This window comes from Neltuma alba, unplaced genomic scaffold (genome assembly GCF_004799145.2).
Source record: "Neltuma alba isolate B1F8T4 unplaced genomic scaffold, ASM479914v2 tig00011541_pilon, whole genome shotgun sequence".
In the NCBI taxonomy this organism is placed as follows: domain Eukaryota; kingdom Viridiplantae; phylum Streptophyta; class Magnoliopsida; order Fabales; family Fabaceae; genus Neltuma; species Neltuma alba.
In genome coordinates, this window is record NW_021636203.1 from 195,668 (window position 1) to 222,298 (window position 26,631).

Genomic DNA, 26,631 nt, shown 5'->3' on the forward strand with positions numbered 1-26,631 from the left:
ATATTAAAAAATTTTAATAAAAAAGTAATTTTAATGCACATGATTGATGGAGGCATTATGAAGAAAGAAATATCTATTTATTACAAATAACTAAGCTGACTAATTTTTTTTAATATCTATAAGTTAATTTTATAGTTTTTATATTAAAGACTGAAAACAGTATCCGAGAAAATTAATTATTATTATTTATATATAAGACATATTCAAGTTGGCGAATTTCACAAGCCAAAGACTCCTCCATAGCTCGTTGCTTGGATCAGCACAGAGAGAAGCAATACAATTGCGATGGCAAGCAGCTCCCAAGTTATAACTTGCAAAGGTATTATCATAATCATACTACAATAATCGAAGCGCTTATGATTTTTCTCTTTGACGAAACTATCTGATACAGATCCTATAAATGCACGGAAGCTCTTTCGAATTGCTTATGATTTTCTTGTAGTTTATGATTTTGCCATAAATCTCTCCGAATGATGCATCTATGTAAGTTTATATTCTAAGTAATAATGGTGAAATATAATTGCAGGAGCAATATGTTGGGGAATAGGAGAGGCAGTGAAGGTAGAAGAGATACAAGTAGATCCTCCAAAAGCCTCCGAAGTTCGTGTTAAGATGCTCTTTGCTAGTATCTGCCACACAGACTTCTTGAGAGCTCGAGGTCACCCATATGTGAGATCCTATTTGGCTAATCCTCCTATTACCATATCTTCAATTATTTCAAACCTCACACATTAGAAAAGTAACCAAACAATTCTGATTATGAAATTGACGTGCTTGCAGCCCTCTTTTCCTCTTGCACTAGGCCATGAAGGTGTAGGGTAAGCTTTTATTATCAATCCCATTATTCTATCACTAATCCCTTATAATGAAGTAATCTAACCCAGAAACAACTTTCACTTTGGTGCATATGAAATCGCAGTGTTGTGGAGAGCGTGGGGGAAGAAGTGAAAGATTTCAAAGAAGGAGATGTGGTGATTCCCATATACATTGGGGAATGTGGAGAATGTGAGAATTGTGTTTCAGAGGAATCAAACTTATGCCTGAGATATCCTTTAAGAGTGAGTGGGCTAATGCCTGATGACACATCAAGGATTTCTGTTAGAGGGGAAAAGGCTTACCATGTGTTTAGCTGCTCAACATGGTGTGAGTACATGGTTAGTGATGAAAAATATCTTATGAAAGTTGATCCAAGTATTGATTTGGCTCATGCTAGCTTCATCTCCTGTGGATTCTCTACTGGTTTTGGAGCTTCTTGGAAGACAGGCCAAGTTCAAAGTGGATCATCTGTGGCTGTTTTCGGCCTTGGAGCTGTTGGATTAGGGGTATGTGCTTTTTCCCAGACAAAATTACTTATTCTTTAGAAGGAAACAAAATAACACTTCTTTTTTTTAAGTTTATTCCCTTATGTCCTAAATGCAAGAGCTAGTTAAGGGTCATAAATATAAGATGTCAAATTACTTTGTCTCACAACTTTACTATTTTTTCCATTTTGTCCTTATTGATTGTCATATTAAATGGATTTTCATTAAGGGATAGTGCTAATGCAAATGATTAAGGAAGATATTTAAAAAAAACCTGCAGATATTAACAAATAACTAACTTAATTAATTTTCTTAATATCTCTAAAAATTAGTTATTTGATTCTTACATTGAAGATTAGTAGAATATAACGGTTTTCATATGTATATTTTAGCAAGATACGAAGTTTGTCTAATGGGCAAACGAACTACATGAATTGCAGGCTATAAGTGGAGCCAAGATGATGGGAGCGACAAAGATAATTGGGATCGACATAAATGAGAAGAAAAGAGAAAAAGGAGAAGCTTTTGGAATGACAGATTTCATAAATCCTAAGGATCATTCTGATAAGCCTTCTTCTCAACTGGTGAAGGACCTCACTGGTGGATTGGGTGTGGATTATGCCATTGAGTGCACTGGTGTTGCCTCTTTGCTCACTCAAGCCCTAGAATCTACTAAAGTGGTAATCTTATAATGCCCAATAATCAATATATATATATGAATATATATAATGCATAAAAATATAGCAAATTTAGTTCCACTAATTTTTTTTACAAATGTTTCTCACAAACTCTATAGTTCTATTTTGATTTTTTTAAAATTAAGAAAACATGTACTAACAACTTTAGGTTACAGATGACCTCAAGCTCATAACCTTTTACTTTTATAAGAGATTTTATACCACTAGGACGTAGGGTTATTATCTTCAATTTTTTCCCCAAATTGTGTTGATTCTATTAATAGTTCCCCCCTTCTCTCTCTCTCTCTATGTGTGTGTGTGTGTATATATATATTATGTTTGTTTGTGCATATATGCAGGGGAGAGGAAAGGCAATAGCAATTGGGGTGGGAAGCGAAGAATTTGTTCAAGTCAACTGGTTAGGTCTTCTTCTTGGGAGGACTTTGAAGGGTTCAATTTTTGGAGGCTTGAAACCCCAATCTGACCTTCCCATTTTAGCCGCCAAATGCAAGAACAAGGTATAAATTCTCTCAATAAAAAAAAAAGTTTAAAAATGATCATATACACTGTTTATGATAATTCTATTTGAAATTATCACTTTCAATTTTCTGAACCACCTCTATTATAAAACTTTTTTTGGTCTTATTCACAGGATTTCCCAATTGAGAAGCTTTTGACCCATGAAGTCCCGTTGACAGAGATAAACGAAGCTTTTGAGCTTTTGAAGCAGCCGGATTGTGTCAAAGTTATTATCAAGATGTGATTGATGTTTGATTCCCCATATATAAATATAAATATATATATTTGAGTTAAGTTTTTTATATCAACTATGTTAAGATTTCTACTCTCATAGCTATGTATCTTTTTTTTCATTTAAGTTTATAATTAAATTAAAGTATTTTAAAAATAAGATGTATTATCATGTGGAATTAAAAAAACTTGACATAATTAAAAAAATTGATGCAGGTATTGTTCTATATATATATTGCAAAAATAGTAAGTGGGGATGTTGTGCTTTCTGATCCCCATAAGTGTCTTCGTCAATTAATCAATAAAGATAGTTAATTGACATTTTAAATTTTTTATTGTCCTAAATTGTCATTTTCCCTTTCGTAAAATAAAAGCTTTTGTTTCTTCTTTCTTGCCACTTCCAACGCTGACCTATTCAATTTATTTTGATGGTGCAAAAAAAAAAGGCAATTCACGGGTCATTGTCTGATACAAAAAATAAATAAATTACTGTATAACTTATATAAACAATCTAATCATTAAAATTTTTGAGTTATTACTTTTTTTTTTTATACTGCATCTTATCATTATCATGCATGCTGCTCATTTGTTATAAAAAAATTTTCGTGATTAATTATTCATTCGGAACTATCAGCCAGACATTAATTTTAGTAGAAGGGACTTTGACTACTTAAATATAAGATTTCGAAGTTGAACTTGTATGAATAAAAAGAAACTTTGGCCACTTATATTAATTTTTGGAAAAGCTACCTTGATTGTGTTCGATAATGATCGAAGTTTTTATATTGGACCAATCACCAATTCAATTATTGGTGGAACCGGCTGCTTCATGAGTCCAGTTCTTGAAACACCGCATAGAACATTGAAGATATTATAAATAAATTCAGAAGTCAAATTTAATCAACATTTTTCAAATGAAATAAGTCATAAAAACATTAGCTGCCACGCTATCCAATGTATTAAATATTGTTGGGGGTATTTCATGGGCCAGAGATTCTGATACGCTGAACATGGTGAAATCACATTATTTTATTTAAAAAAAACTAAGATTTTTATAATTCTTTATTAAGCAAGTTGTACATATAGAATATGGATTTAATTCCCACTAAATATTCTTGACTTAAAAAATAACCTATAAAATAATATTTAGGGATTTGTTTCCTCTCAGCCGAAGAGCAATCCCGTCCTTTTTATCCTGTTTCTGCTCTGGAATATAATGACATATGGAAAACATCACCACTATTCAAACATTAACACAATTTAAGGTCATTTTAAATTGCAAGGCTGAGTTCTTAATCTTTGCTCATTTTAAGGATGAGCAAATGGAACACTCATTTTAACCATCCAGATTTTGTGTTTTTCATTAAATAATATTATAAGTATGCCATGCGCATGGAGTTCATGGGCCAATTGCATAATTCAAGGGTTATAGCTAGCGGATCTTTTTCTTAGATTTTATGCTCCATTTGATTGTATAAATGTAAGAGTTAGATAACTAATTTATAGAAGTTAAAAAGATAGTTTATTGCGTTGATTTTCTCAAAATGCCTCTTTTAATTACTTGCATTGAAAACCACTCATTCGATAAACAACTTTTTTAATATGTGCGGTTAATATGAAGAGTTTAGAAAACAAAATTATAAATTTAGAAGACAAAATTATTGAGATATTAGACTTCATATATTTGAATTAGAAGGAGTGTATATATATATACACACAAATATAGATTTTAATTTTTTACCAAATATAAAAATTTATATATGTATATCTACTCTTATCTTTTTTTTTAATAAAGGAGAGATATATTAATAACGAAAATATTTACAAAATCTTACAGAGTGCAAGCAAAAGTGGAAAAGACATAGAAGAGAACAAGCACCAAAAGTTACTATTCGTTGTCGTTTCTGAAGTCTTGCATATGGGGTCAGCCAACGCAATAACTTCATTCACAACACGACGGGCTTGAAAATCTTGTAATTAAAGAGCTCCGGATTGCGAATTGACCAAAGCTTCCGATTGCGAAAGTGACGCTCCATGGAGCATCAGAACTCTTAGTAGCAAGATTATGTTGAGGCCACTCTGTGAAAGGGCTTATTATAAACTGCCGCAGGCGATCATGGGGATGATGAGATTCCAGCATTCTAAAGCATGGACACAACGTGGTCAGTGTCTTCTAAGCCATCTGCACATAGGTCGCATTTGCCATCTTGAGCCATATGAAAGCCATAGTAAAATACTTGTTAAGGCCAGGTATATAATGCTGGGCATGACAAAAGCTATGAAAACCACAGCAAAAAAAACAAAACAAAACAAACCAGCGATAACTAGCCAGCTCAACCGAAAAATCAACAAATTAATCAGCTAGTAATTCAGTCTAGTTTGAGTATGTACCAGTTAGAAGTTGAACCAATCAACCGGGGGTGAATCTGTGGAAGCCAATTTGGATGATTATGTTACTGTGGATCATAATTTTACTCATTCAACTCTTAATATCTCAGTGACTATAGATTTGAATGAATTTTAATAATAATTTTGATAGCAATTATTATTAATTTTAGTTACTGAGGGATCGTAAAGATGAAAATTCTCAATAATGTTATACTTTATTATTGTTATAATCAAATAATTGTTGTATTTCTTTGTATTTTGTTATTAATAATTATTAATGTTGTTGTATTTTAATTTTTTCAATTAAAGTATATTATATTAATATGGCTGATTTGATCCAAGTTGATCATAATCTGACTCATAAAATTTAAATCATTATCTTAACTAATTTAGTGTTTAGTCCCCTTTTTTTACTCATTGATGACAACTGTGGTTAAGCCCAAAATCATTGTTCGGCCTAGACCACCATTTTGGGTTAGTGGCATTGTTGTTAGATTTAGGTCTCTATCACCGGCCAAAAAAACAAATTGTCTCTATCCTTTGCATCTTGTCCCATCAACTTGCTTCTTCTTCTTCTTCTTGTTTTGTTTTTTTAAAATGTTCAGCATTATTATTCCACTAAATTATTTATTATGCACAACTAAGAGGGGTATTATCTTGTCTCAATCCTCACATGCATCACATCAGAGTCTATGTACTACTATCTCTGTTTTTTAATATAAAATATTGTTTGACTTTTATTTTGGTCATAAATATGAGATTCCAATCTACTTTATCTCTCAAATTTATGCATTTTTTTCAAGAAAATCCTTGTAACAATATTAGCTCTAGCCAATATACTTGATTAGTAAGGATATTTTAGAAAAGACAACACCTATTTATTACAAAATAACTAACTTAACTTTTTTTCTTAATTTCTTCAAATTAATCAATTAGCTTTTATAATTAGGACCGGAAGTAATATTATTTATTATGCACACCTAAATTAAAATATGTGAACATCATTCACCGTCAGAAATTCCTGTATTAAATACATGTAGAAACAATGTCCCACAAATCTAAAACACCCCCAATCATTTAAATCTATATAAATAATAAGAGAAAATTACTTTTTATATATAAGATCTACTCTAGTAAATCTCACAAATACAAGATTTCCCAATTTTTTGAACCTATAGAGGTAAAAAAGTTGAATATATAGAACGTCAAGCAGCTCCCAAGTTATAACGCCAAAGGTAACAAATCGATTGCCTGGTAGAAAAATACTTTAAAATTATGCATTTTTCATTTGTTTTCTTTAAAAAATAATTAAAATATTTTAAAGGATATTAGAAATCATTAGAGAAAGTCAGCTCAGTATGTTTGGATCCCATCTCAAGTTGCAGGTGCACTGTCCTTCTATTTGGGACCACATGTCTGGCGCACGTAGACGTGTTGTTCGGTGACAGGTCACATCTCTTTCGCGCTTCAGGGGCAAATTTATAATCAGAAGCAAACAAGAGAACAGTACTCATCTTGTTTTCAGCGTAAGACCATTTAATTAATTTGATTGTATTAAAAAAAGGGAAAATTGTAAAAAAAGACTTTGGAATTGTAAAAACGCAGATAGGGACCCTTGACAACTTCACTTGGGTTTTGACAACTTCAGGGCATATTATTCTTGTCAAAACCTAAAGTGAAGTTGTCAAGGGTCCCTATCTGGTTTTTGCAATTTCAAGGTCTTTTTTTGCAATTTTCCCTTAAAAAATTAGATAAGTTAGTTAATTATAAGAAAAGTGATACTTTTTTCTAAAACATCATAATCATTTTTCTTAATATCCCTCTCCTTTTTCTACTTGATTATGGTTGAGGGAGTATCTATAAGGGTAGTTTAAAGAAATTGATAAATATGAGAAATAGGTTTTATATTTAGGATTAAAACCAACTCAAGAATTAAGTCATATACAAGAGAGTATCATTTATTATCTTAAGATTTATCGTTACATGCAGTTATATTATTGGTGGGACTTTTTAATGATTATATTTTTTTTATTTAGAATTTTATAATAATTCTTCCTACTTTATGCGGCTGAAAATTTTCATCACAATGTGTACAGTGAGCCCGTGAAAAGCTTTTCTTTTTGGAATCCTATTTCATAAATGACGATATGTTTGTGGTCTTTGTCTTCATGCATGCTCATGGATTGCCAGTATCAAATAATTGTCCTCATGATCTTTTCTATTTTCTACTAACTTACTCATAGTTTTCGCTTTACACAGTTGAGCTTTTCTTTTTGTTATTTTTTTTTCAACTATTACTGTCTGTTCTTAATATAAAGGCTAGTTAACTAATTTAAATAGATTAAAAAAATAATTAAATTAGTTATTTGTAATAAATAAGTGTTGTTTTTTTAAAAAATATACTTACTAATCAAGTGTTTTGGCTTATGACTAGAATTATTATTATTAAAAAGACTACCTTAAATAAATAAATAAATATAAAAGATAAAATAGATTAAAATTTTATATTAAAAAAAAATAAAAATAAAAATTAAATAAGCTTTTATATTAAAAATCTATAGTACTTGAAATCGATTAAACATTTCTATGTGGAGGAACGGGTTTGAGTTTTTTTCGTGTGGGCCGGCAACGATGTTGAGGGTTAGTATAGCCACGGAAATTTCAATCAGAAAGTTGGACATTATGGAATGTAATGTTTGGGAAAAGAGAAAAGCAAGAGGAAGAGATAATTGAGGAAAAAAACATAGGAGGAAAATGTGGTTGCATAGCAAGAGATAATAAGGAAATAAAAGTGGAAGAGAAAAACCAAAAGAGAGTGAGTGTAGCAAAAGAGTTATTAAAGAACATGACATGTAAAAATTCAAATCCCTGTTAAAAAATCTATTCACATTAATATTTGAGAAAATCATAAAAAAGACCATAAAATATACATATCATGATTTGGGTTCTTGAATTAACAAACTTACTGTCGGTGAGTATAACAAGGTTTGTTAAACACTATTCTCAAATCTATGGTCATTTGAGTTAGACATTAATTGTGACCACTAGAACTATGCTTTATGCATAATTTTTTGCTGGAAATAATGTGAATTTATGTGTGCAATTAGCTATATATTTTTCCCCGAATACGTACATAATTGTCATTAAGAATTGATAAATTTACTGAGTAATTATTAGTACAAAGTCAAATATATTAAGCCTAAGTTAAATACACCAACATTATCTACAATCCCATTTTACTATCTACTGAGTTAGTCTTTTTTGGCCTTTCCTCCATCCCGCAGCTATGGAAGAAGCTGCAAAGCATCATCACACCATTCATTGAACTTGTGGTTGACCAACCACCACATAAGGTTATTACAAAAAGCTAATCCTTCAACATAGACAACAAATTTATCACTTAACTCTGCAAATAATAAGTGAGGTATAACAACTCATAACTCTGTAAATAACATATATTTCAAGTAACAAGATTGAATATGAAAATAACAAATTTACTATTGTAAATAATAAGTGAATGATAATTAAAAAGTCTACTGATGGAAATACAAGTTAAGTCATGAAAATGACGAGTTAAGTTATGAAAATAATAAGTTAATTATTTAAAATAACAAGTTAGTAGAAAGAGATAACAAAATAAAACATGGACTTTGTAACATTCAGGTTGAAACCAAGCTCAAGGGCAACATGAAAAGGGTAGCGAAATGGACTAGAAAGTATGAGTTGTGCTATTTTCATCTTGGTTTAAATGTAATTTGATGGTTTAAATTTTATCAAGCTTGAGTTAATATGACTAGTTTTTTTAACACTTGTTATTTTTTATACTAGACGCATCGTTAGCAACAAAATTTATAATTAGAAATAATAAATTTGTTAAATAGTTGGGAATAACAATTTGAGTATGACAAATTGACAAGTTTTACATATGAAATAACAAGTTTATAATTATAAATAACAATTTGATTAAGTACTTGAGAATAATAAGTTGAGTATGAAAGATTGATAAGTTTTGTATAGAAAATAACAAGTTTGATAAATTGTTGGGAATAACAAGTTCATGATTGAAAATAATAAGTTTGTTAAGTAATTGGGAATAACGAATATGACAAATTGACAAGTTTTGTATAAAAAATAACAAGTTCATAATTAAAAGTAACAAATTTATATTTAAAAATAACAAATTAATGTTAATGCAGTAGCAACTTTTTGCAATATAAACGAAAAATTCTTTATTATTAATATATCAATAACAGCATTTATATTAGAAATAACAACTTTCTTTTGACCAATAACAAAAAACTAGTATGGTCATGACAACAACTACTTTTATAATATCAAACATAGTTGATTATTTTTAATTATAAACTTGTTAAATCCACGTATTGAACTTACTATTTTTAAGTAAAGACTTGTTATTTCCCAACACACACCATGTCAGTTAACTCACCTTCATAATTCTCCATAATTGGTCCCTTTACATAACTTTGTTTTTCAATAAATTTTCCTGGTGGAAAGTTATGATTCGAGAGGAAGATGAAGGTAGTGAGGCGTATAATTAATTTGCAGACGATTAATCAAAGACATACAGTTCTTGGGATAATCTTGTGTTTGTTTGTATGTGGGAAGGTTGTAATAGGAGCAAAAGCAAAAGCAATAGACTTTCTGGGGATTGAGAACTCGAATAGAAATTATACTACCGAAAGCAAAAATGGGTTAGAGAGAGAGAGAGACGCTGACTTTTCCCACAACAATTCATGATGTCCAAGAATCTAACGCTTCATTCATAATAATCTTTATATAAACCATCTGTGCGAATTATGAAGGTTGCAAATCTCCCATTCCAACTATCTGTGCGATAGAATCCAGACCCATCCTTCTAGAATTTACAGTTGCTCCTTGCATATTCATCTTCTTTTGCTAAAGCCTTCTTTGATTGTGTTACCCGCTTCGTTGTTGGCTGTGCTGCACAGGTAATGAGGTGGGAATGGGGACGAGGAAATGGGGCAGGCAGAGGAAGGGGGGTGAGGGAGAAGGGGAAGGAAGAGGGGGAGGAGGAGGAAAGAGATCAGAAGGAAGAAGAGAGAGTGGAAAAGAAAGAAAAAAGAGAGAGGCTTTTTGATCTTTTAAGCTTATAATTACAATTTAAGACTCCATCTTTTTAAGTAATTCTCTTTATTCAGATGAGAATTTCGTTATTTTGTTGTTTCAAAGTTCTTTCAATGCAATTTTCTTCAAGAGGAGTGCTTATTTCAACACAACACAGTCATAATATTCATTTATATATTTAGTTGGTGCCCCACTGCCGATAGTGTTCAACTCTTCATGATGAGGATTCACCAAATATGGAAACGGGTGAAAGGAAATTGTTCCAGAACAACTTAGCTATATGAAAATATCTAAAGAATTATTCACTTGCTCTAGAGTGGCTTTGAATTTGAGGGGGTTTTTCTAATGCTTATTTACTTATTCCAACAAGCTCGGTCTCTTTCCGGGGGGGAAAAAAAAAAACCAAGCTCAGTCTCTTCTTTGTATTTGATCTCTTCATCCAAACATAAGAAAACATTCTCTCCACTTTACTTTTCATCCCAAAAAAAAAAAATCACTTCACTGTTTTTTCTGTCTTCCCATTTTCTCTTCCCATCCAAGCACTAAGGATACAAGGCCAAGTACAAAGCTTTATTCTTCCTTGGCAAGCCAAAGCTTCCAGCTCGTTGTTAGAATCTGCAGAGTGAAGTTGAATAATATAATGTCAAGCAGCTCACAAGTTATAACTTGCAAAGGTATCATATACCATAATCCCAATCTGGCAGTTTCAATTTCGTTCTTCCTGATTACTCTAATGCCCCGTTTGGTATCATGAAAGAGCTTTTGAAAGCAGAAGCGGAAGTAGAATTAGAAGTGGTAGAAGAACATGTTTGATAAGACGATGAAAGTGATATGTAATTTTTAATTAAAGTATGTATTTGCAATATGAAAATACCAAAACGTGCAAAGAAAATCTCTCCATCTCCACCTAGTGTCAACCTCCGTCCCCCACCTTCATCTGACCGCCATCGTCGCTGGCAGAGCAATATCCAAAAGAACAAATTGAAGGAACTAGAAACAATACATGGATGCAATAATCTCCGAGTCAAAGCAAGAACGAGGTCGAAGGAAACAAAGTCGTGAAAAAGAAAATTCATAACTTCAAACCAGATGTTACTTTTATCGAACCAGATCTGAAGAACTAAACTCAGATCAAAGCATTTTCAACCACCTGGCTAAATCGCGTTTGCTGGTGACGATAACTGCGTCAAGCTATTTGCGGGAGATGAATATGGGGTCGTGTTCGCTGCTGGAAGGCGAGTTCATGTTTGTTGCCATCGCGAATGAAGAAAGGCCACCGTGGCCGTCGCAAGAGGAGGACCGTGTTGCCGTGGCCGTGGAGGGTCGTCACCGGTAGAGGACCAGTGGAGGGTGGGGTAAGAAGACGGTAGGATGGGGGAGGGGCAAAACGGTCAGAGTTTCAGTTCCATGGAACTGGAACTCAGTTCTCATGGGGGACTATGGAAGTGGCAGTTACCAGATTTGATGGAATTGGCACTTCCATGGAAGCCACTTCAAGGATACCAAACACTCAAATTTTGAGTTCTACTTCCATTTCCACTTCTCACCTCCCTAGTTACCAAACGGGGCATAAGATTCTGACATCATCATTGAGCTGTTTATGATTTAACCATAGTGAGCCAAATCGATCTGTTGGAATAATATGCATTATCTATCTTCTGATTCTGAATGGAGAAAAAATTGCAGGAGCAATATGTTGGGGAAAAGGAGAGGGAGTGAAAGTGGAAGAGATACAAGTAGACCCTCCGAAAGCTTCTGAAGTCCGAGTTAAAATGCTTTATGCCAGTTTGTGCCACACAGACATCTTGAGAAGTCGAGGATGGCCATATGTAAGATTCTGTGATATTCTTACACACACATTAGTTATTATTCTAGCCTCTTGAAACTTACATCAGTGTAAGTGTACCATTTTAATTAGAGTTTATCAACTTTGAAATGAAAATTTGTATCGGAATTGACTCTATAAGAAATGCAAAACATCCAATTTATCTTCATCCCTGCTTCATTCTATCCCACAAGAAGGCTTCTTATAACTAAATATATATACTAAATGAAATTGATGTGCAGCCAGTTTTCCCTCAAGCACTGGGGCATGAAGGCGTAGGGTAAGCTTATCACATTGTTAATTCAAAACCCAGTCAAGCACTCACCAATCGTTCAATCAATTCTAATCCACAAACAACTTTCATTGTGATGAATAAAAATGCAGGGTTGTGGAGAGCATAGGGGAGAAAGTGACAGATCTCAAAGTTGGAGATATAGTGATTCCAATATATGTTGGAGAGTGTGGAGAATGTGAGGTCTGTGTTTCAGGGAAATCAAACTTATGCGTGAGATATCCTCTAAGAGTGAGTGGCCTTATGCCTGATGATACATCAAGGATTTCCATAAGAGGACAGAAAGTGTACCATGTGTTTAGCTGCTCAACATGGTGTGAGTATATGGTCAGTGATGAGAGCTACCTTATGAAAGTTGATCCAAGTATTGATTTGGCTCATGCTAGCTTCATCTCTTGTGGATTCTCTACTGGTTTTGGGGCTGCTTGGCAGACAGCCCAAGTTCAAAGTGGATCATCTGTGGTTGTTTTCGGCCTTGGAGCTGTTGGGTTAGGGGTATGCATATTTACTAGAACAACTATTTCCATAAGGAACATTTGTTTTACTGTAGTTTTCATACCCAGAAAAAGATTGCATAGTGAGTAAATTATTTGTATTGCAGGCGATAAGTGGAGCCAAGATGATGGGAGCAACTAAGATAATAGGTGTTGACATCAATGAGAAGAAGAGAGAAAAGGGGAAAGCTTTTGGAATGACAGATTTTATAAATCCTAAGGATCACTCTGATAAGCCTTCTTCTCAGTTGGTGAAGGATCTTACTGGCGGATTAGGTGTGGATTATGCCATTGAGTGCACTGGTGTTGCCCCTCTGCTCACTCAAGCCCTGGAATCCACAAAAGTGGTAAACTCCCGAATCACCAATCATTTAAACTAATTAAATAAATCTTCTAAGATATTTCATATTCTTTTATCTCATTCCGTAAGGTGCAACAAATTGTTCACCAATGAACCTTCAACATAGAGCAAGTGCATGTGTGCGTGTTCTCTCAGTAACTTACTGTGTATACACAAGCAGGGGGGAGGAAAGGCAATAGTAATCGGTGCAGGAAGCGAGGAATTTGTGCAGGTGAACTGGTTAGGTCTTCTTCTTGGAAGAACTTTAAAGGGTTCTGTTTTTGGAGGCTTAAAACCAAAATCGGACCTTCCTGTTTTAGCTGCCAAGTGCCTAAACAAGGTGAAATTCTCTGCGGAGAGACCTCAATTGCGTATAATTCTCTTAGTAATGTTAATCACAGTTAATTTTTCTCTATAGATTATAACAATGGGTATATTTTTATTTTTGCAGGATATCTCTCTTGATGAACTTCAGACCCATGAAATCCCTTTAACAGAGATAAGCAAAGCATTTGAGATATCGAAACAGCCAGAATGTGTCAAAGTTATCATCAAGATATGATGTCTATTATGGTTCATAATATCAAGGAATAACACCAGTTTGCATGGTGGGGTGATTTTATTGGAGTACTTGTTAATGACATTGAATTTATAGTGATTGATGTTAATTTGAAGAAGATGGTGGAAATATTTGATTTCTATGTTAAAAATTAATGATTAATGATGACAATGAACCAATCAATAACTTACACATATCAAAATATTCATCCTTTAAAAAATATTTATCCTATCAACTTGTATTAAAGCTTCTGTCCACACCAGAAATATAAATCCTATAGAGAGCCATACTATTTACTAGAGCCGGGAAAACAGACTGAGCCCGTTTAGGCTTTGAAATTATAAGAGCCGGGCTTGATATTTTTCTCTTAAAATGAGAAATAAGCCCTGGAGGGCTGGCCCTGAAGGGCCGAGGACTTAAAAGGACTGGCCCTTTTAAGCCCTTTTATAATTTTTTTAATATAATATTAATGTTATTAATTTTTTACATTGTTAATAATATTTTAAATATTTAGTTATTATTATCATTTTAAAATTAAATTTAGTTTTAGACAATAATTTATCCAATTAAATTTTTAAAAAATGGGTTAATTTGGATTTTAATAATGATTTGATTTATATTATACGCGTTGATATTTTTAAATTATATATATATATTTGATAATAGAATATTTTTATACTTATATAACTTGTGATTCTATAATTTGAATTAGAAATTCATAAGTTTCAACAACAATGTTTCTTATATTAAAGTAAAATAATAGTTAGATTGTAAAATTTAAAAATAAAATTCTTATAAAGAAGAAAAACTTGATATTTTTGTTACGAAAGAAAAGCATACTTATGAAGAAAAGTAATTAATTATAGTGATGATGATTGATGAAGTTTCAAAAGATTAATGATAGTGTTTATTTATTGCACAATTGCATTATAGATAAAACTTTTAGATGTTGTTATGTTGTTAATGAATGTTTTCAATATTCTTAAATGTTGATGAATATTTATATATGATGATATTTTATATTTATGACTTAATTTTATCCATATTTATGTTTATTATTAATAATTTCATTAGTTTATTTTTACATTTTTATAAAAAAATATGATAAATATAAAAAATAGTATTTTTTCTTAAACGGGCCAAAAGCCCGCGGACCGGGGCTAACAAATTGGGGTAATTTTAAAATTTCAACCCTGGAGAGCTGGCCCTTTTAAGTCCTGAAGGGTTGGCCCTGATTCCCAACTCTACTATTTACATGTCATATATAGCAAGATTTATACATATCACACACCATGCAACTCTTTTTCATTCTTTTCACCTTTTTTTCCATAAATTTCATTGAGCTTCATGATATTTTGTTTTTCTTTTTACAATGTTTCGTCAAATATTTTAACAAGGTTTAAATGTTAGAAAAAATACATATATTTTTTAATATAAACTTATTAAAAAAAATAGTTCCATTAGGATATACGCTAAGGGGGTATGCCCATCGGGTCCATGGTGAACATTTTGGGCCTGTGGCCCATATTAGACATTCAGATACATTTTTCTGAAATCGGTCGAGGCCCCTCAAACCGAAGGTTAGGTCAAAAACAAAGAAAGAAAGAAATCAACATAAACAAATTATTTGAGACCCGCAAAACAACCCAAAGGTCACTTGATTCAATTTATTGAACTTCTCCCAAAAGCTCACATAGGAGTACACTTCCCAAAAGATTAACTTTTTGACAAGTTAAATGAATAATTGTTTGATTCATATTTTAATTTTTTTTTTGGCCGAAAAAATTCATATCTTAAGTTAAATGGGAATTCTAATTATTCTATAAATACATATAGCATTCTTTTTTTAATTCTAAAGACAAATCTTTCATTACATATTATTTCGTAGTTTTTACCTTTTAAAGATAAATTTTTAAATATATAATAAATCTTATCTTGATTCTACTCAGTTATAAAATAATAAGTGATACTTATTCTGTAAAAAGAAAAAGTGATGCTTAACCTTCAAAAATAATTAAGGTTCTCTTTCAAAAGCATCAACGCATCAGTACATCAATCATTCCCCAATATAAACTATAAAATCGAAAACTTTGCGAAAAAACCCACATTCAAATTCTACATATTTTTCCAAAATTGACAATCTCGATCTGAAATTTAGGCTTTTGAGGTCCATAGGAGAAAATAGAAATGGACCACATCCTACTGGAAAAGAAAGTAATAACCGTCCAAAACTTGAGTCCTTTGGTAACCGCTGGCCACTCCACCAACAAAGTAGTGTGGCTCACCAAACCTATGAAATCGTCATCATCAGTCTAACAGTATTATGTTACCCTCAGCCATCATCTGACAACAAATTAGATCATCTAACCCATAAGGCACCAATGAGGCCCCCCCAAAAAGGAAAAAAAAACAGAAAAAAAACACAAGACACTAGTATTAAAAAAAAAAAAAACCGCAGCTTCAACTTGTTTTCTAAATTATATACATAGATATAGATATATAGAAAACAAGAGATATAAATTCCATTCAAGAGATTCCACGTATCCAGCAGGAAGTCTTTTGCCATCGAACATGCAACCCAAAAAATTATGGCAAAATAAGGTAGCAGAACCAATTTTAACAGGTATACGGTCTTCAATTATTTATAATCACTACTCAAGCGTTAGTGAAAGCAGTACTGAAAAAATAATGGAACCAAACAAGAAACGCCTCACAGGGTAGCTTCCACTTCAGGGTCACTTTCTACTGGTGTTGCAGGCACATTATTGCCACCTCTCAAGCGTGAAGACACGTTATCAATGGCCGAATTTAGTTGGCCTATCTTTTCATTCAGAGTCTGCCTGGTCCTCTGTTTTCCAGTATAAAACACAATTATAACTAATGCTGTTCAAGCACGCCAATATATTTATTATAAAGTCAAGGAAGCCTAATTACCTCTAAACCTTCGTCATAGTATATCGGTCTTTTGGCCTTACGAAACCCGTATTCATCTTCATTCAACAGAGATCTTCTAATCTGCAGCATTTAAAAAAAAAAAAAAAAGAAGGAAGAAGAATTGAACACACAAAATATGCAAAGCACATTAAGGATCTACATAATAGCATTAGCAACAAAATCAGCTTGCAGACAGATTATAATATTTTTAATCAAAATATTAGCTTTTACTTAAAAATAACAATAAGATCCACTGATGATCCATTAGCCCATAAACTATCACAGTGTATCAACTATCAAGTACTAATAAATTAACAGTTTGAGAAACAAACGAAAGCATTCACCTGGGGAGCAAAGATGTAAGCTAGTGTTCCAAAAATCGCACCTCCCAGAAGAAAACCAGCAACAAAATCCCCACCTCCACTTCCACTGTCACTGCAATTAGATGACAAAAATGTAAAAAGAAGAATAAATACACATAATCTTCCACACAGGAAACCTATAGGATCAAGTCCTTTGTGCAGACTGGCATCAAGCAGTAGGCCCCAGTATAACATCAGGATTATATACATACAATCAATTAATATGAAAAATTCAGAAGCACGGAAAGCACTATTACAATGCCAATCAGTTGCTCAGGTCATGGTGAAAGATTTTAATCTTACTATAATGTCACAATCCTCATTCCCCATAACCATAGGACTATGGTCCAATTTTTATTGTAAAACTATGTGTATGAATACACTGTACTGCTTTATCTTTATAACTAAACACACTTTTCCGCACACTGCATGGATACTAAAGATTAAATTGCATTTATTATGTCTTTTGAAAAGTGTGGCTTAATATAAATTTTATTGTATACCCTATACTGATAAATTAATCACTTTTTGAGTTCATTTTATCTTATTATTTGTTGGGTAATTAAATCACAGAGTGATGAGTATAAAGCTATAACTGAGAAGCCACGGTCCTTCTTCTTCCCAGCTTCTAGAGATATTTATCCAATTTTTAAGGGTGTTTATGCTTGTTTCCACCGGACAGCTTTAATTCCTCTTCCTAAATCCAAATATATTTTCACTAAAATCATCACGGAAATTTACACTCTGCAAATACTTTAAGTATTGTGCACAGCGCCTAGATAACCATCACTTTGTCCCTACCAACTCGAGTGCGTCCTGAATATCAACATGGACAAGGTAGTCCAGTCATAATTATTGACGGAGTGACATAGATGGGTCATTGCCAAGTTCTTTTTGGGGAAAATGTATCTAATTTAGTCTGAATTTCTAAAACCAAGGCTCAAATATTGGGCAAAAATAGCCTGACGTTTATACAAATTATAAATAAATAGAGATACATCAAATTTTATATTAAATATTTGCAAACAAGACCAAGCAAGTCAAGGGGATCTGAGAAATTAGTCATATTGCTATTGAATTATGGAGCTACTGTTACAAGATAAGTATGAAACATCCTCCTCAAATACACCTTCAGCTGTCAGGCAATCCACCTCCCCAATTGCCAGCTCAACTCTTCCACAATGCCTCACACTAATAATTAATCATATTAAGTTTTTGACATGGAACAACCTTGAATCCAGTTAGCAAGGACACAGAAATGACATAAGTACCGAAGCACACTAAAATCTGAACTGACCGCATGAAATTTGAAATGTTACATTGAGTTAGATACAAGTCTCCCTGACTAGAGGTGAACAAGGACATGACACCTTTTTTTGAAGCATCTATTCTTCGAAACCTCAAATCAAATTTTGAGTTTACTTTGAAATTTAATATGTAAGAGATCGAATAATTAAGGCTCTGCGTCATTTGAGGCCTGGCTTCTCACATGTCCTATCAGTCTTGGAAGCTCAAAAATTAACTAGGACACATCACAATGTCAGCCCAACGGGAAGACGTTAGATGAACTAATTCAAAAGAAACTTAAGACAGAAAGAACCCAGCAAAATTAGAAGTCACAAATACTTTGTCCAGAATTTACTAAAAACAAATCCTTTCCTGAGGAAATAATATAGTTTGCATCATCCACGAAGTTTTGCTGATAGTAAAACCATATGCGACTATACAGTTAAAGGCATGGATCAAATACCTGCTGAGTACAAACAAGCATAGCAGATAAAACGTGGACACACAATTATCTGGCAAAAGTTTATAAAACATAAACAAAACTAAAGTGATCACAGAATGGCATACCGGTATTCTGCACGAATTGCTGAGCTCCGGTTCCTTCTCTCGAGGTTGGATTTCCTTTTAGCAGCAAGCTTAGGTGAAACCCTAAGAGAATTAGGATTCGTTAACAAAAGCTCGCGCGGCTTAAGATGGCATCCACCTATACCAAATCAAAGCAACAACCTTAGACAGCCAAAAAAATAAAAATCTACATACAAAAAACGAATCAATAACATTTCCTCCAGTAGTGAAAAAAATAATCTTCAACATCACCTAAATCCCTTCAATTCATTGATTGTAGATTGTAACCCTTTACAATCACACGAATCGAGGATGAGAGGCAGCGATAAAACAAAACCTAAAACCTTTGCGCCACTTTCATTCAAACCTGTTTATTCCCAGCAACCCATTGCGAAGCAAAAGAAATAAACCAAAGAAATCGTCCCAGATTCAAAGAACAAACGACAGACTACCTGAAATGGAAATTGGCGCGAAAGATGTAGCCATGGACGAAAGAATAGTGATCGAGAGAGGAGATACAAAATCAGAAGGGCGATAAGTGGGAAAAAATCGGTGCTCCCCCTTCTTCGCACTCGCAGTGCCTCACCGTTGAGGTCAATTGTCATAAATACCCCCGTCATTACATTAAATCACAGATGATCCCTTATTATCCTGGCCACAGCCACTGACATTATTTGAAGTCAATTTACATTATAGCCTATTCTGTCATTATTAAAAATTAAAATACATAATCAAAATGTTGAGTAGAACTTTTGATCAATTATCTATTGTTTTAAAATTATATAAATAGAATATATTATTAAATTTATTTTTATTAAAATAAGAAATATGTTATATTTTATTTCAATTTGTATGAAAAAAACCTCTAAAGATCACTTTTCAAATTAAATGACGAAAAGACTTATTTTGATGAAAATTTTAGAGAAGAAGGTTGTGAATTTTTTGGCCAACAAGAATGGTGAGAAATACGAGTAATAGAAAATAAAATGTAAAATTAAATAATTAGTTTAATAATATACTCATGCATCTTATCAAAAAAGAAAGGAATTAGGAAAGAATATTAGGAGAACGACAATAAGATTAACAGACGTCAAATTTATGATAGTTGGGTTTTTAATAAAAAATTTTAAAAAATAATTGTAAATGTTAATTCATATAATTACAAATTAAGATCGCTTAATTACACAGATTCTTGTTTCAATTTTAAGATTTTCAGATTTTTTTTTTCCTCTTTTTTTTTTCACCAGCAAGATTTTCAGGGTTAAAGTCATCATATCCTCCAAAACCATTTGAGAAGGGTAGTGTGGTAAAAAGAGTTCAACTGACGAGCCTTGGGAGATTCAGCCACGTGGGGGCGGGTTGAGGCTGGAGGCAAACTTCGGTTAATCCGCCGTCTTAACTACCTTCTCTGGAAATGTCCACCACATTAGGAACTTCTTTTTTTTTTTTTTTAAATAAAGAGGCGAACTGCATTAAGAAAAAGTGAGGTACACTATCTTCACCAAAAAAAAAAAAAAAGTGAGGTACACTATTAGTGGTTCATGCATCCAGAAAAAACTGGACAGTGACTTCCTAATACAGACTAACAGTAAAAATACTCTCTTGGTATTTAATATAAAAATTAGTTTATTAATTTGAATATATTAAAAAATTATTTAAATTAGTTATTTATAATAAATAGTTATTTCTTTTTAAAATAAATATCACCTTTCCTTCCTTTTAAGGCTTATTCGAAAGGAAAAAAAATTCAATACTTCTTAATTATGAATATTCAAATAAAAAAGAAATTTTACAGTGTACCAAATAAATATATAAAAAGAATTTTTTCTCAACTTGTCTGAATGCAGTTAAAAAAAAAGTGTTTTTTTTATTTGCCAAACTTTCCTTAAAAAAAAAACGCCCTCTGAAATATTTTTATTTTGGAACAAAACAATTAGAATTAGGATACTTAAATTTGACGTGATGTTACTGATATATAAAGTCAAAGTTGAATTATATATCCCACCATTTTGAGTTATGTTACCAATCAACTCTTTTACTTAAGAAATTGGTACAATTGACGTTTTTGTCAAGAGAATGAGAAGGGATCGGGTGATTTCATTCAGCCTTAATTCAGTCCAAAACCAATAAAATTCATTAATCAACCGGTTCAACTAGTCTTTTTTTTTTTTGGTTGGTTTTTCAAGAGTCAGTCAATGTTTTCAAGCCATAATTTATGTATATGAAAAATACTTACATCAAATTCTTTATATTATTCAATGCTAGTATATCAATTTCTTGTTGGCAAAACAAAAATCTAGCAATTTATCTATCCATGCATAACTATGTGTCCTTTTTTTTATTTGTTTTTATAATTTGAGAATAATATTTTGAAAATAGGACATGCGACCATGTGTAATGTATGACAGGGGAGAATTGAACATTATAAATATAAGAAAATGTTTTGAAAATAGGACATGCGACCAAGTGTTATCCCACGTAGATCTACATGTAATAAAATGAGTCCAGCTGAGCTAACCTATATTTCTGCCATTATAAAGATAAAGTTCAGTAAAACTAAGAGCTTGATTAAATTAATGCTTGTGAAAAAAAATAACTTTTATCTTAACAAATTTTTACAAATTGAAGTTGAAGTAAAAATCAATTGACATCTTCTAAAAAATAGTGAATTGATGTAATATAATTTACATTTGGGTAAGATCTTATTAAAAAAAAAATTAGTGTGACATAAACTTATTTGAATGATATATTAAAAAATAACCAGGAGGAAAAAATTGCTTCAACTTTAGTATATGGTTGAGGGAATTGAAAGGGCAGAGAGGAGAGAAAATTTTTTAATGAGCTTGATTTACAAAAATGGGAGAAGTAGGGTTTTAAAATTGAGAAAATTTCATAAAAAGAACCCTGAAATCATCATTTTTCAATTCAAGTACTTAAGAGTTGAAAATGACAGAGGAAGGAGTGGTACCTGATCTGGTATTTTATAAATATAGTTAAATGACTAAAATATCCTTGTGTTAGATTTGAAATAAAAAGCTATCAAACTTTTTATTATCAGTACATTTCTTATTATTGACTGTTTAATACTTATAATTGTCAGTTCATGTACAACTTGTTAATAGATAACTTATTATTACTAATATATATTTTTTATTTACTATTTAATACTTATCATTATCAATTCAAAACTTATTAATAAACTTTTTGACATAAAGGCATTTTTAGTCATTTAACTATATAAAATATCAGATCAGGCACCACTGCCTTCTCTGTCATTTTCAACTCTTAGATGCCTGATTTGGAATATCACATTTTTCAGTTTCTTTATTTGCCATTTTCCCTTTAAAATTTTAATAAAAAGAAGACATAAGATTAAAAAATTTTAAATCAAGCACATTTAAGATTAAAATTTTTTAAATCAAGCACATTAAAATTTTTCCCCATCTCTCCTCTCATCTGTTTTCCTCGAACCACCAAATGGAAAGTGATTTTTAAGCAAAAATTTATCTTGCCTCAATGCTAATCCAAATAGTATTTTTGACCCCAACTAACTTTTAAGGTTTCAAAAGTCAGCTTCGAGAACCCGAACAATTAGCACTACGTATAATTCAGGAATGTAGATGAACAAATTTTTACAAATATATCAATCTATGTCTCAGGATAAGACCAGGCCAAGTCGGATCAGATTCAAAACCACCCTAGAATGTTACTGTTTTCAGTTTCTGCATAAAATGTAAAGCCCAAATACTTCCTACTATATTCTGCTCTTTGGGGAGCTCTAGTTTGTTTTCTCTTTCCACGCACATGTTTCCATTCCAATATACTAATTTCTTACTCATCCGGTTTTAAATATAAAACCTATTTTATAGTATAAATTATATTACAAAATAGATTTTATATTTAGAACTGGAGGAGTATTACTTATCAATAGTGATTGTATATGTTAAGTGTTTTCATGAAAAGGCAATTTTAATACACATTATTAGCAATATTATTTTAAGGAAGACAACAAATATTTATTACAAATAATTAACTAATTTTTTAATCTCATCAATTAGTTAACTAACTCTTATATTAAGAATGTCATTTTATTGTGTCTAATTCAAGTGGGATTACTTATCTTGTCCAACTTCGGCTTAAGACCGAAGAAGCCTTATTATTTGCATACTTAGATATAAGTTTGGATTAATAAAAGGATTACGAGGATAAACGATTAAAAATCAATGTAGACCAACATGATTAATCTGACAATTTCCCTGTACACGTGAGTCAAATTGAAGCTAGTTCATATGTATTTTATATCTCGATTTATATACCATAGAATTTTCATTCCAATGATGATCCCAAAATAAACGTATACACAATGACACACTTTCTCTTCTTTTCTTTTTTTTTCCTTCTTTTTGAGAAAATTCTACCATTTCTGGAATTAAACTAAACCATTTAGCCAAATACTTTTGGAAGAGAATCCAATAAATTAATAAATATTAAGCAATAATTTATCAGATACCCATATATAATGAACTTCTCGTGGAAAAAAAAAATCCAAGAAATTAAATGATTTATAATCAGGTGCTTTTGGAAGAAAATCCGAGAGATTAAATGATAAGCACCCTCTCTCTCGGTGCCTAAGCATTGATTACAGAGATAAAATAAGTAAATGAGCATTAATTATTTTTAAAAGAGATAATTATAAGGGGAAAAAACGAAGAAAACATTGAACTATATCCAATCCTTGTAAGCAGAATGGAGATCATTTTTCGGAACATTTAGCGTATCATTCTTTGGTTAAACTAAACCTTATTAAAACCAAATACTTTTGGAAGAAAATCCTAAAATAAATAAATATTTTCAACTTATAAGATAGCCATACATGATCAACTTCTCATAGAAAAAATCCGAAAAATTAAATGATATATGATCAACTGCTCTATGAAGAAAATCCGAGAAATTAAATGATAACCTAATATATAAGTATAATGAACTACTTTTGGAAAAAAAAAATCCAAGAAATTTAATGATTTATAATCAACTGGTTTTGGAAGAAAATCCGAGAAATTAAATGAAAAGCACTCTCTTCAAGCTGTATATAAAGAAACAGTTTGCCTCCAAGTTTTGATCTCATCACAATTTCATATTTTTACTCCAAAATTCATATTCTTCAAATATGGATTCTACGAAGAGCTGCAACATCTTTGTCGTTCTCACGCTCCTCTTATTCATTACAAGTAAGAATAGATTCTGAGTTTTTTTGCTTTGTTTTTTTTCAACAATTAAATATATTTTTCACATGCATTGCATGAAATCTGATAAATCATCTATTGGCAAAAAGAAAATATATCAGTAGTTTCACTTCTCATAACGTATATAAATAATATTTCTTATTTTCAGACTATATTCTATATTATTATTGATATATTAAAGGCAAAAGTACATCTCTAATTCTTTTAACTTCCTATAAGATTTTATTTTTTATCCTTTAATTTTGTAAAATATCTTCTTATTCCTCTGATATTAACATCGTAAACTAAAAATACTGAGATTGAAAAATTATATGTTGACAAAATATTTCTAAATACTAAGTATTATTTTAGATTTTAAAGTAAAAGTTTTAGAATTTTCATTTTCTATATAGAGTTTTGCGTTATCTCTATTGAACCTTACATACACTCTTTTTCTCTGTTAGACAAGCCCATCAATTGTCGGAAAACCAATTTTTCATAAATTTTTATATTACTAGGAATATAATAGAATAATGGAATAAACAAATAACTTTATAGATATGAAATATCTAATATATTATTAAATGAAAAAATTGCTATCAAGAAATTATTACAAATATCTTGTGAAGAAACAAATAATTTCTTATTTTATGTGTAGCAAGTTAGTCCTTACTATTTTAGAGATGAATTATATATTTAGATAACTTTAACTAACAAATTATGACTGTACTATAAATTAACTGGTTTAGAATTAATTAGACAAGTTCAATAACCTAAATTTAGGAGAAAATCCAAAGAGTTGAACGGTAATCACTCATTCAAAGACCAGTAACATATAAAACGTACCTTGAAACATTCAAACCCCACCATTTTCAATTCATTCATAATCCATTTCATTCCTTCATCGTTACTTGATTTTCCTGCTAAAAAAATGAATTCCATGAAGAGCAGCAAGATCTTTGTCATCCTTGTGCTTCTCTTGTTCACTTCTGGTAAGAAACTTAAAACTTCCATGTGTGTGTGTGTGTGTTCGATAATTAATCAAAGACAGCATTGTTTTTCTTTCACACTTCTTTCCCACAATTTTCTTTAATGTGCATTCATTAATTAATGCATTTGTGCTATGCCTGGATTGCTAAAACTCTAATTATAAGCTTGAGATGGGAAGAAAGAAAACCAAAGAAGAATGGCAAAGGGTTTGAGTAAATTACATCTTTTATGTTTCGAAAACAAATTGTAAGTTCAATTTTAAGAATATATTTTATAGCCCTGAATTTGGTTGAGATTACATAGATTTGGGTAATTTCAGTAAACTACTAATCTTGTTTTGATCAATTTAGTATTATCAAAATGATCTCTTTTTTGACCTGACCTCACATGATGTGTTTTTTAAGATATCCTTATTAAATAGTAACACCTCATTATTGTGGAAAAATATTTAAAAATATAACCACATCACTTGATTAGGAAGAGTTATGTGTAATCTATGTTTTGTATCTTTGATGTTAATTTTAAAAATTGTAATCTGTGTTTTGTATCTTTGATGTTAATTTTAAAAATTGTATAATTTATTTTATTAAGGGTTTTGTGACTGTGAATATTAAAATTGTAAGAGAAATACACAAAACAATGTCGAAAAGAATTCGCAAAATATCCATTTTATTTCATTTAAGTTATATACTATCAATATAAAATATAAAATTTATAGCACCTATAATTTATAGCACACTAAATTATTTATATTCAATTACTAATGTGACTCATTCCTTATATTTTATGCAATATATGGAAAAATATTTGTGTGATGGAATGATTGGGTGATGTCAATAATCTCAAAAAAATTTTTAAAAATAAAATTTAACATGTATATGCACGATCAATCTAAATACAAAAAAAATTGTCATATGCTATTCACATATCATGAAGATAGTAAATGACAATTGCTCATTTATTATTAGGACTTACAGATAATTATTTTCTTTTCTTAGAATCTCAATGTAATTTTCCGTATAATTTATGTAATGTATTAGGAAAAAAAATGTGTGGTTCAAATTTGGTTGACTTTATGATGGTGTAGGCAGTGAGGTGGTAAGAGGGCAACAAGCCATATTTTGTAAGGAGACAAAGGACTTGGACAAGTGCACACCTGACAAATGCAGTGACTTGTGTGAAGAATGGTATGGACCCTCAAATGGAGGTTGCAAGGAACCTAACAAATGTGAATGTTCATGGCCTTGTAACAAATGAGAATGCCATTATGTTTTAAGCAAAAAGTTTCCCTAGCTATGAGGATATATATACATACATATATATATATCCACACACATTCTTACATATATATATATATATCCCAATTAATATTAAGTAAGTTGTTCTTGGCTTTTTTTTTTTTTACATTGGTGTTAACATGTGTTGTTGATCTTGTCATTTATGTATACTTTTAAATGAATGATGATTCAATTTGTACGTTTATATAATTTCAATGAGCTGCGTGCATGGGATCCAATGGAGCTCAACCATGTAAGCTTGA

General features: G+C 31.3%; 3 protein-coding genes across 4 annotated transcripts; 2 read left to right on the forward strand and 1 right to left on the reverse strand.

Moving 5' to 3' along the window:
* The first annotated feature begins 256 nt into the window (after positions 1-256).
* On the forward strand, positions 257-2,741 carry LOC114714746 (alcohol dehydrogenase class-P-like). Its single transcript, XM_028899513.1, has 7 exons — positions 257-319; positions 527-669; positions 781-818; positions 920-1,322; positions 1,742-1,981; positions 2,338-2,496; positions 2,631-2,741. The coding sequence occupies exons 1-7, from the start codon at positions 286-288 to the stop codon at positions 2,739-2,741; spliced, it is 1,128 nt and encodes a 375-aa protein (XP_028755346.1). The 5' UTR covers positions 257-285.
* An 8,108-nt stretch (positions 2,742-10,849) lies between these two features.
* Positions 10,850-13,908, forward strand: LOC114714782 (alcohol dehydrogenase class-3-like). Of its 2 annotated transcripts, XM_028899553.1 has the most exons (7): positions 10,850-10,896; positions 11,909-12,051; positions 12,290-12,327; positions 12,432-12,834; positions 12,941-13,180; positions 13,355-13,513; positions 13,625-13,908. In XM_028899553.1, exons 1-7 carry the CDS (start codon positions 10,863-10,865, stop codon positions 13,733-13,735), a joined length of 1,128 nt encoding a protein of 375 aa, XP_028755386.1. In that variant the 5' UTR covers positions 10,850-10,862; the 3' UTR covers positions 13,736-13,908. The 2 variants fall into 2 exon arrangements, with proteins under 2 accessions (XP_028755386.1, XP_028755387.1); XM_028899554.1 differs by lacking the exons at positions 10,850-10,896; positions 12,290-12,327 and having other exon boundaries at positions 11,977-12,051.
* Positions 13,909-16,230: 2,322 nt separating this feature from the next.
* LOC114714778 (uncharacterized) lies at positions 16,231-19,440 on the reverse strand. Its single transcript, XM_028899547.1, has 5 exons — positions 19,332-19,440; positions 18,883-19,018; positions 17,011-17,101; positions 16,667-16,747; positions 16,231-16,580 (listed from the first exon to the last, which is right to left on the reverse strand). Exons 1-5 carry the CDS (start codon positions 19,363-19,365, stop codon positions 16,443-16,445), a joined length of 480 nt encoding a protein of 159 aa, XP_028755380.1. The 5' UTR covers positions 19,366-19,440; the 3' UTR covers positions 16,231-16,442.
* Positions 19,441-26,631: the final 7,191 nt, after the last annotated feature.